Source organism: Arachis ipaensis, chromosome B5, assembly GCF_059453495.1.
Source record: "Arachis ipaensis isolate K30076 ecotype BB chromosome B5, ASM5945349v1, whole genome shotgun sequence".
Taxonomy (NCBI): Eukaryota; Viridiplantae; Streptophyta; class Magnoliopsida; order Fabales; family Fabaceae; genus Arachis; species Arachis ipaensis.
This window is the reverse complement of record NC_142440.1, coordinates 4735602-4747350: the sequence shown is the minus strand read 5'-3', so window position 1 is coordinate 4747350 and position 11749 is coordinate 4735602. Positions and strand designations below refer to the sequence as shown.

Sequence of the window (11749 nt, the reverse complement as noted above, 5' to 3'; positions counted from 1 at the left end):
ATTTACAATACTCATATATATAATTAGTTGTACACATTATTGGTTATTTATATTCTTTATAATAAGATAATAAGAACAAGTTACCTAAATAAACAAATGGGGTCCGAAACTATATAATTACGACTTTTTACAAACAGTTACACATATATATTTTTTGATATTTTTATATAAATAGCTACAGAATAAGTGTAACAATTTAGCATTTGAACGTAATTATAGAAATAATACAATTTATGTTAGAAAAAGTAAAGAATAGAAATCATTGGAAGAGTATAATAGTTTTTGAATTAACTGAAATATGTATAAACTGTTAGAGGAGTGTAGCAATTTATGTGTAAACAATGTACAACATAATCTGCTATAAAAGTGCAGCAGTTTATGTGGACTATAAAACTGCGATAATTAGGAGCGAATTTTTCATTTGGTAGAGCCACTTTCATTAAATTTGAGAGAGTTTCATTTGGTTTGAGAGAAAGAAAAAGAAGCTAACAGAGAATTTAACATATTTGGATACATCATATTTAAGTGAGACCATGGCAGACGAACACTTGTTGTATTGGTTCAATGACATTGTTCACATTGTCGAAGACATCAATAAAAATGTTAGGATTTTTTTTTTAATTATTTTAACGGTAAAAATTGTAGCTATGTAAATATATAAATAAAATTAAACATTTTTTATTACGAATGTTTATTGGAATGTTCGTATATTTAAAAGATTAGAGTGATAATACGCATCTGTGTATATGAATTATCATTAAATTATTTTCATAAATAATTTATTGAATTAGAACTTAATATATTAGTTAGATAAATTATTGTTATAAAATTTTTTATCAGTTATTTTTATTAAACTATTTTTTATTCAATTATTTAGATAAAATTTTATTGATAAATTATTTTTATACGTTAGTTGGATAGATAACAACTAACTATTTAATCATAATTTTTGCATCGGATTAAAACATTTTTAGTAATAATTTATGTTTCAGTCTTGTATGTATTAGAATTTAATTATGGTGTAATTATTTTTATCATATAATGCAGGTAAGTAGGTGTATCTATAGTGTTTGGAGACAACAAAATATGTCTCTGCATGAGCAGATCATAGCTTATTTGAAAAGAATTAGTTTGTATCATCTGACCAGGCTGAATAGTCATTGGTTTTGGATGGACGAGCTCATGGTGAGCACATTCATTGAAAGGTAGCGTCTTGAGACGCACACATACTGTTCGGAGAGTACCATCATGCTGCATAATGTAGCATACCAGTTGGGGTTGCCCGTTGATGGGAAGACTGTTATTAGTGGCAAACCAATTTGAGAGTGATTTCAGGAGTTATTCAGCGAGCTGCCACCCCCAAATAACGTTAAGCAGATGACAGTCCAGTACACATAATTCCATGAGAGGTTTAGGGTGCTACCAGTCAATGCAAGTAACGAAACTATTCGCATTTACCAACGTGTCTACATCATGATGCTGCTATTCACCCATCTGTTTGGTGACAAGAGTGCAAACTAGATCCACCTTCGATGGTTGCCATTTATGGCAAAACTGCACTAGCGTGGTTCTACAGATGCATGTGTCGGGCGACAAATAGAAATGTCACCAACTTAGCTGGTTCTTTTTAGTTACGACAATCCTGGATCTTCTGGTGGTTCCCCATACTGAGGCTGCATGGGTTTGACAATTTTTCCTTTCCATTAGCATCCAGGTATCATTTAACGCACTGCAGTGTAGCATTTACTTGTTTTAAGTTATTAGCTTTTTAGATCACGTGTTAATTTTCGATTTTACATTATTATACTTTAAGTGGGCCACTTATTTACCTACACATCTGATGCCAAGGAGCAAAGACTTATTCGAATGCGTCTTGCATTAGACCGATTGGGTGATTGAGATGTGAGTTGTTTGCCTATAGTTTAGTATATCGTTAGTGGTTCACCAACTTATCTGTTTATAGTATTTTTATGTTAAATTCTACTGTCTTTTGTAAACAACTCGTGTATTCTCACTTCTGAAAAAATTCACTGGCAATAAAACAGAACCTGCATATCTTCGTCGGATTCTGTCACAAATGTATCATACGTCACACCAGTTAACACAATAGTAATGGGAATCTTGTAAAATAATTTTTTCACCTACTTAATCCCACACACCCCAAGCTTTTGCAATATACTAGTTTTTAGTTCTAACAACGTATTCGATGATTGAATAAAGACATCTAGTGATTTCATATCAGTAACTTAACACCGTACTTTTTCCTTTTTTGAATATTTTAGAATAATGCAGTAGAGCTAAAAAACTCTTCCCATTCTCCATTGTGAAAATGATACTCCACTTTAAACAATTGTCCTCCCTAGTATATATAGAGAAATCACTCGTGCATAAATTCATCCCTCTAGTGGATTACGTTGTACATTGTTTACACATAAATCGATACACTTCTCTAGCGATTTATGCATGCTTTAGTTAATTCAAAAACCACTACACTTATAGCGATTTACATTGAATCACCAAAAAACACATACGTGTAACAGTTTGCGGAAAGTTATAATTATATAATTTTGAATCTCATTTGTTTTATTTAGGTAACTTGCTATGATAATAGTGTTTATATATATAGTATTGTTTAATTTGTTATGACTTAAATTTAATATTTAATTATTATATATTAAAAAAATATAGAAAATTAATTTTAAATTAGTTAATATTAATTATTTTTTTAATTCTAAGAATTCTAATTTGTTTGAAGATTTGAAATTTATAATTTAAAATTTAAAATTAAAAATCTATAATTTAAACTCTAAAATTTAAGATGAATAAAACAATTTAAAATTATAAATAATAAATTTTAAATTCTAAATTATTTTTTCAATCAACATCAATTAATTTTTTAAAATTTTTTTATTTATCTTAAATCCTAAAATATAAAAAATAAATTATTAATTTTAAATTATAAATTCTGAATTTGAAATATTGCAAAAAAAGTAAAAAATAACTAATATTAACTAGTTAGAAATTGATTCCCTATTCTTTTCTTCTCTACCTGTAAACATATATGGCTGGATTAAAATTGTACATGGACATCCGAGCGACAGGATTGCTGCCCTATACTTGATTATTCGAAGGTTCTAACATACTAACAAAACATACATTAGAAAAACGTAGTCAAGTTCAAAGTCATACTTGCGAGTTGTGAACATTTGAGCTAATTATAATTGTGTAGGGACAACTCAATGTGTCAAAGTATTATATTTAATACAACGAAAAAGAAAAAACAGTCTTGAGAACTAATATTATACAAACATTACAGCAACATTCAACATAAAAAAAGGTCGGTTTCCTAATAATAATAATAATAAGAAAAAGAATATGGTATTAATATACTATCTGTCAATTTATTGCTAACAATAATTAATTATTATATTTTAAACACATGTATAAAGAGACACATCAAGAAAATATATTTATAAAGACATTTCCATTAAACACAACTATAAAAAAGATCTTTTTATTAGACACATTCATAAAGATATTTTTATTAAAAATAATCATAAACAAAAGTTGGTAAAAATTGACAGATATACTATGATAATTGTGTTAGTAACGTAGCGAAGTTGTAATAATAATAATAATAAGCATGCTAACTGATGAAAAGAAAACCAACAAACATTTGACGTGAAGTATATCATTGAAGCTAAACTTCTTATTCAATTCGTACGGACACTATTTAGTACTTGTTTGGGTGTCATTATTTTGACAAAAAAAAAATATTTTTTTTAATGAAAAAAGATTTTTTTAGCGTGTTTGGCAAATTTCTAATAATAAAAGTAAAAGTATTAGAAAAATAAAAAAAAACATCTTTTTTGAGAAGGTGTAATTTACATCTTTTTTTAAAAGATTTTTTTCTCTTAAAAAAAAGATATTTTTCATGTAATAAATAAATAAAAAAGTACTTTTATATTATTATACCCAAACATAATTGATAGATAAAAAGATCTTTTTACATGAGATACCTAAACATAAAATTACTTTTACTTTTCCATAAGATCTTTTAAAAAAAGATAACTCGAAAAAAGATCTTTTCTTATAAACTCATCCAAACAAACTCTTAATATACGTTAGATACTATAATTTAAGAAATGAGATAATGTATTATTGAATAACTTAGTAACTTAATAATGTCTTTATTTTGCATCCACCCTTGATTGCATCAAAGGCACCCAAACTAGGTTCTCCCTCCCATAAGCTAGCAAATGGGATGTAATATCGTACTTAGGATTTAAATGATAAGATATCTACAATAATCTCAGTGCTCATATATAATTCTTCATATATAAGATCATAGAGTTGCTTAAACTTCTTGCACTACGTATACCGGTGTAACTTAGCTTGATTACGCGATTATTCATCATTGAAACACATATGCATCAATAAAATTGAAATTTAATCAAACATTTCTAATAAGGCCCTTTCTGTGTTGTCTATAGTATATACATATATATATTATTATTATTTATTATATGTACTATAAGAAACAAAAATTGTCTAACTGTGTAACGTGCTTCAAAATTTGTCCGTGTATGCAAAAATTAGTCAGCCTTAGAAAAAGGGAGAAGATGTTACAAAATGTAGCGACTCTGAGTATAGACTTAGGAGCACCCTACATTAATTATTAATGTCTTTATATGTGGCTGTCGTTTGATTATTGACATAATAATTTTTAATATCTCCAAGACTGAAGACTACTTGGTCAATATTAGCATATTTGGAACGCTTTTAACTTATATATCTGGCTCTTTTTTATTTTTTGGGTGATTACTGTGTTTAATAATTAAATAAGGAAAAAAAATTCACTTCTCCTTATGATATTTAAAAATTAGAAGAGTAATTTAGTTAAATATACTAAAATATATGTTATTTTATTTGGAAAAAAAATATCATTTTGAGTTTTTGACATCTTATATGAGAAAAAAATATTATTTAATTTTCTCTAATTAAAAAGCTATAAACTTTTTGGGAAAATGTTATATGAGTAGTATTGTCTGAAGTCTAGGTCGATCACTTCATTAAAATTGTCAAATTCAAATATTAGAAGGTCATTTATTATTTTGAATATAACTTAAAAACTATCAAGTTCAAATCAAATCCAAACAAGTTAAAAAAAGCATCAGGAAAGTTAGTTTATAACTCAAGTCTAGTATGTTACAATATAAATAGATTGTAATTCAACAAGTAATAATATTGAAATTCACACTTTTTGAGAAATTATTTATTTATCTACTATGTCTCTGACTTAAAAATAACATTAGGTTAGTAATGTCCAAGGGGGGAAAAAAAAAAGAAATAAAGAAAGAGAGATTCAACCTGGGAAATTGGTTGTCTCTATTTTTGATTTTTTTCCCCCTCAATATAGCATGATACAAAGCTGTGTCATTTCCTTTTATAATGTGCTAACAATACTTTTATGGCTAAGATTAAGCAGGTCAAAGAATTAAGAGAAACAAATAACTAGTTAATTTTCAAATTTAATATCTCAAATTGAAATTATTTTTATCCATATAACAATACCTAACTATAATGTTAACATAAAAGCTGGACTCTTTTTGCTAAAGGCTCCAAACAGATTTGGTTTTATACCATAAAGCGAAGTTAAACTAACAAAAGAAAATAAAAGTGGGAGTTCCAAAAATATGAATGCATAGGTGCAAAATAAAAGCAAAGAAAACACAAAGTTGGAGAGTAAAGAATTAAATTAAAAAGAAATTATAATGTCTAATTACAAATTATTATGCAAACTAGTTTTTGCGCAAAGAAAAGTAAAAAGCTTTCTAATTGCCAAACCCAAACCCAAACCCATTCTTCCTTTCTCTTTCTCTTACCTCTCCTTTCTGCATTCATTCAAAAGCCTCTTTTGACCACCACGACGACCACCACCACCGCCACCACCCATTATCCATGCATCAATGAAGGTTAACACGTTAAAAATCCAATCTTTCTTTTGATCCAACATACCCATCACCATTTCTCCGTCTTCACAATCATGGGTATCTGCTTTTCATCCACCAAGGTCAGTGGCTCCAACAGCAACAACAACCACCATGGCAACGGAAACTCGGCGACCACCGTAAACCGGAACCGGAAACGGAATACAATTACTCAATCAACGGTGACCAACCCGGCGGCGGCCACCACCACAGTGGCGAGCGTCCACAACGGTCAGAGGAGGAAGGACGATGAAAAGAAGAATAGTCATCATCATCATCATTCGCAGAAGCCGAAGGAGAAGCCGAAGACGACGACGTTGACGACGAGAAAGAACGTGCCGTGCGGAAAGCGAACGGATTTCGGTTACGAGAAGAATTTCGACAAGAGATTCACGCTGGGGAAGCTTTTGGGTCATGGACAATTCGGTTACACCTATGTCGGTATTGATAAGGCCAATGGGGATCGTGTTGCCGTCAAGAGGCTCGAGAAGGCCAAGGTGATTCTGCTATTTCATTCCATTTCACGCTTCCTTTTTTGCATTTTTCAGCTGAGTTTTCTACTTTGTGCTTTGTTCCATTCATTCCAATTTCAATTTGAGGTTTATTGAATTCATGTTCAGATTATGTGGGTTTTTGTTTTGGTCAATGGGTTAAGATTGATTATGGTGATTCGATTCTACAGATATTATATGTTTTGGTTCTGGAGATAACTTTATTTGTCTGGCATATTAGATAATATAAATAAATTTTGGATTGCCCTGTGGTTTTCTAATTTTCCATTGCATCTGTGGTTTTGAGACATAACAAGGTTGTCTAGTTATGGCAATATTAGTACCTATTATGCAAGCCATGTGTCTGCATTTCCATTCTTTATTATAAGTATCATTAAGTTATTAATCAATTCGATTCTCGCTTCAAATTTCATTCTAATCTGTTCTGTTTTTTGGGGGAAGTCTTGACAAAGTTGATGTATAGTTATGGGGTGAATTATAAAAGCATGCCAAGTAATATAGAATGCCATACGATGTAGATGTCGGCATTTTGTTAAAATAGATGTCAACTATGAGTCTGAAGTTTCTGAGTTGTCATCGACTGCATTTTATTTAGTGCTTCTTGTCTTTTTTTTCCCTGCTTTGTATTCATGAGTTCTCGCACATTCCTGAATCAATCCTTGAATTTGGTGGCAGATGGTTCTACCCATAGCTGTTGAGGATGTTAAGCGAGAGGTCAAGATATTGAAAGAACTTACTGGCCATGAAAACGTGGTCCAATTCTATAATGCTTTTGAGGATGATTCATACGTGTACATAGTTATGGAGTAAGTTACTCTTGTTTGGGTATCTTTTGTTCACCATGCTTATCTGCTTTTGAGAAGCATTACTGTAGTGTTCTCTGGGTTTATGTTCTTTTAGCTGGCTTTTCAAATCATGTCTTGTGATTACTTTCTGTTGTCCCTTCTTCTGTATACCTGTATGTCATTCTTATTACTAAAATGAATTTATTGACAATGAATTACCATAGGTTATGCGAGGGTGGAGAACTGCTAGATCGGATACTGGCCAAGTGAGTATTGTTTGATCTTGAATATGACTTAACTATTTTCCCTCAACTGGCTAAATTTTTCTTCACAATGTCTTCGGGTGCTCAAACTTTAGAATGAGCATCACTAATGATTCCAATTTTATTGTCTGCTAGATCTCTGTATTCAGCATTTTTACCTGTTGAATTGGACCTTACTTTGAATTCCTTCGCTTTAATCAGGAAGGACAGCCGTTACACTGAAAAAGATGCAGCAGTGATTGTAAGACAGATGCTTAAGGTTGCAGCTGAGTGTCATTTACACGGTTTGGTTCATCGGGACATGAAACCAGAGGTATGGTCAAGTCATTTTGTATGTTTGTGCAATTTGGAGTCATGCAACTAGACATTGATTTTTCTTTCTTTGAATGTAGAATTTTCTTTTCAAGTCTACCAAAGAAGATTCACCTCTAAAGGCCACAGATTTTGGGTTGTCCGATTTCATAAAACCTGGTGAGAGAATATATTTATGTCAATAATTTGTTCTCTTTACTTTTTATCCCCTTTTGTATCGGATATGTTTTGCTGTCTTTATTTGAAAGTTCTAGTTCCCTCAAAAACAAATTTCAGGTAAGAGGTTTCAAGATATTGTGGGCAGTGCTTACTATGTTGCACCAGAAGTGCTAAAAAGAAAGTCGGGCCCTGAATCAGATGTATGGAGTATTGGTGTGATTACATACATTTTGCTTTGTGGTAGACGCCCATTTTGGGATAAGACCGAGGATGGTATCTTCAAGGAGGTATAGTTCATCAAGGAACTTGAATAAATTGTTTACTTTTATTGCCTACCTGATTCTGATAAAAGGAAATTTTGTAATAACTTTGTGTATAATAAATAACCATATCATACAGGTCTTACGGAACAAGCCTGATTTCCGCCGCAAACCATGGCCATCCATAAGCAGTGCTGCCAAAGATTTCGTGAAGAAATTATTGGTAAAGGATCCTCGAGCAAGATTAACTGCTGCCCAGGCTCTATGTATGTATCCAATTGTTTGATTTTTTCCCCTTGTTTGTTTATTGTGTTATCTAATTTCCTGTCCGTGAAAAAAAGTTTTCATTCTGAAAAACTGCCTGAAAGCTAGGGATTTCAGTAATATTCAAAATTGAAGTACCAAAGTTATAGTGTTTGGAAAGCTATTACTGAACTTAAATGTGTCGAGACTTGCTCCCTTTTCTTGAAAATAGTAAGAAGATTCATGGAAGTATTTGAAATAAGAATACCAAATATTGAAGCTATGCATATTGCCAAATTTACTGACCATCATGCGGTGACTTTGTAAAATTTTTCAGTATCTTCTGTTCCTCATCTTAAGATTTTCTTTTGATGACAAATGATTAGGAAAATAAAATGTTCCATTGGATGTTTAATACATTATCATCCTACCAAAAAGTTATGTATATGTAAAATATTGAAAGTGAAGATCAAAATAGCCACAGGTAAATTACCCTGAAAATAGGATAAGTGTGTAAGTGGCCTAAACATGCTTACAGATCAAGTGGTTAGAGCTGCTGAACTCTACATTAGTTGTTTGGCCATTCTGGGTTTGCTAAATTAATCTTGTTTTTAATGGATGTTTTTGTTTTGTAGAGTTTTCTACTTTTCTCGGTTTAATAAACAGAGAGCCTCACACACACATAGTCATAGATGTTTTCCTTTACATATTAGAACATTTTTACAAGTAAACTGTATAAAGATATTGACTTTTGATTAATTTTGATATTTCTAGCACATCCATGGGTTAAAGAAGGAGGAGAGGCATTGGAGATGCCTATTGATATATCTGTCCTAAACAACATGCGACAATTTGTGAAGTATAGTCGATTGAAACAATTTGCACTAAGGGTAAAGAAACAAATTAATCAAACACTGCATGCTACAAGGCGGGAACTTGTTTGCATCCATTTCATTCATTACTTGATTATCTTGCAGGCATTGGCTAGCACACTTGATGAAGAAGAGATATCTGATCTAAAAGATCAGTTTGACGCAATAGATGTTGACAAAAATGGTTCCATTAGCTTAGAAGAGATGAGACAGGTAGCCCATTAATCAATTGATCTTCTTACTATCTGAAACCCAACCGCATCACTTATCTATTGGTGATTAATTAACACATTCAATATAGTTTACCTGCTTTGGTCTAAAGGGATGATTTTGTGCAGGCTCTTGCTAAAGATCTCCCTTGGAAGTTGAAGGAATCACGTGTATTAGAGATATTGCAAGCGGTGAGTATTTATTGCTAAAGATCCTTTGAACTCATGCAGTTCCTTTGGTACTTAATGATATTTTATTGCCTTTTTTCGAATGGCAATATTTATGGCTTCCTTTAATCATTTTTGTTCACTATAGCTTCTTTTATTGTACTCTGCTTTTGGCACTTCGATCAATGCATATCTTTTGCTTTGTAAAAGCGTTTAAATCGCTGCTTTGTGTGCTCGCAGATAGATAGCAACACAGATGGGTTAGTCGATTTCACTGAATTTGTGGCGGCTGCATTACATGTACATCAATTGGAGGAACACAACTCTGAGAAATGGCATCAACGGTCACGAGCTGCCTTTGAGAAATTCGACATAGATAAGGATGGATATATTACTCCAGATGAACTTAGAATGGTTGGTCTTGTCTCCTTACCCAAGCTCCCCAAACATGATAAATTAGCTCCTTATATCTTCTCTTTCCTGTAACAAACTCAGATATTCCCATCCTTTCTCTCCATTTATTTTCTTTATCTGAGGGGAAGTGTTTAAGCTCTTCTTTCTAATCTTGCTTTCCTTTCACATCTATCTGTTTTTAAGGTTGCATACGTATTTGGTGCATCTAATATTCACCATTTTTACATTTTCTATGTTTCAGCATACCGGCTTGAGGGGCTCCATTGATCCGTTGCTTGAGGAAGCTGATATTGACAAGGATGGGAAAATCAGCCTATCGGAATTCCGTAGACTTCTCAGAACTGCAAGCATTAGTTCTCAACAAGTGACCAGCCCCCATCGGCGCAAGCTGTAGATTGGAAGTGTTTTAGAAGCTGCAAATGTTTAAGGGTGTGAGAGTGGTGGAGTTGTTCCAAGATTTATCTCTTGTGCAGATTGTGCTGAAGCCTTTAAGATATGTATGTAACTATGAATATTCTGCACATTTTGCTCTCACCATTCTATGATACTCTAAAGACTCCAGTTATATAATGACCATGGTATTTCTGCAAAAGTGTGTGTTATACGAAAAAAAATTTGGAGGGATGTCACAAGAGGTATTTAAATAGAGTTTATGGAGACCCTGCATGGATTGGCTTCGAGTACCACATTTTAATCAGTGTATATCACTTCAATGCTTGTAACTTGTACCATAATGTACTGTGTAACTGAACAAAAATCTTACTACCAAAAAGGGTAAATTATCCTTTCATTAATAGTCAAATGAAATTATATTGACTATTGTTTTGATTATTTGATTTGTAATATATTAATGTATTTGTATAATTTATCAGATTTGTTGTCATACTGCCCTAATTATCTCAGGCTTATAGGGTATAAGCTCACGTAAAATTTACAGTCAGCCCCTTTTTTTGGTGTTCCTCACCATTTTGGACTGACGACCGTTGTTATCAGTTCAAAGTCTTCGGAAGCAAGATTTGACGCATTCACCTAAGGACGTTGATGGCTTGTCAAATATCACGCATCGATATGATAATATGTTTATCAAAGGTTTTCATGAATTAAAAAGTTGAAAATATTAGTCTTGTTTTCAGTACTGAAAATGATTTGCTGGTTGATTTAATCTCAGTCTAAATGGGCTCGGTATGGAAATGAATCTTTTTAATTTTTTTTAACAATTGAGGCCTGAAGAGTAAAATATAATTTCTCACTATTAATTTTATAAGTGAGACAAAAAATAAATATGAAAGAGAGAGCAATGAAGGGTTAGAGATCACACTTTACCCTCTCAATTTTTTTTAACAATTGAGAGGATCCAATCCGCTTAGTATAATTAGTCAATTATTCATGAAATAAATTTTCACGTTAATTACATTGTAAACCCTAACATAGCATAACAAGAGTGTCCAACCGATAATGAAAATTCACACTTACACATGATCAAGTAAATTTTATAACCGAAAAAATCCATTCACATTTTTCATGATTTCCACTTCCTTCTTAGCTTTATACTTTCATTTTAG

The 11749-nt window shown here is 31.8% G+C and overlaps 1 protein-coding gene across 1 annotated transcript; it reads left to right on the top strand.

Annotated features, from left to right (window-relative positions):
- Positions 1–5791: 5791 nt before the first annotated feature.
- On the top strand, positions 5792–11018 carry LOC107642576 (calcium-dependent protein kinase 28). The gene is made up of 12 exons (XM_016345972.3): positions 5792–6487; positions 7178–7308; positions 7512–7553; positions 7752–7863; positions 7943–8021; positions 8139–8308; positions 8421–8547; positions 9299–9414; positions 9502–9609; positions 9735–9797; positions 10014–10187; positions 10429–11018. Exons 1-12 carry the CDS (start codon positions 6047–6049, stop codon positions 10579–10581), a joined length of 1716 nt encoding a protein of 571 aa, XP_016201458.1. The 5' UTR covers positions 5792–6046; the 3' UTR covers positions 10582–11018.
- Positions 11019–11749: the final 731 nt, after the last annotated feature.

Excerpts from the sequence above, each read along its gene's own strand:
- LOC107642576 (XM_016345972.3), top strand. The coding sequence starts at position 6,047 with ATGGGTATCTGCTTTTCATCCACCAAGGTCAGTGGCTCCAACAGCAAC. Across the intron at positions 7,864-7,942 it reads ATCGGGACATGAAACCAGAG|AATTTTCTTTTCAAGTCTAC; the intron begins GTATGGTCAAGT and ends CTTTGAATGTAG. Across the intron at positions 9,415-9,501 it reads TGAAACAATTTGCACTAAGG|GCATTGGCTAGCACACTTGA; the intron begins GTAAAGAAACAA and ends ATTATCTTGCAG.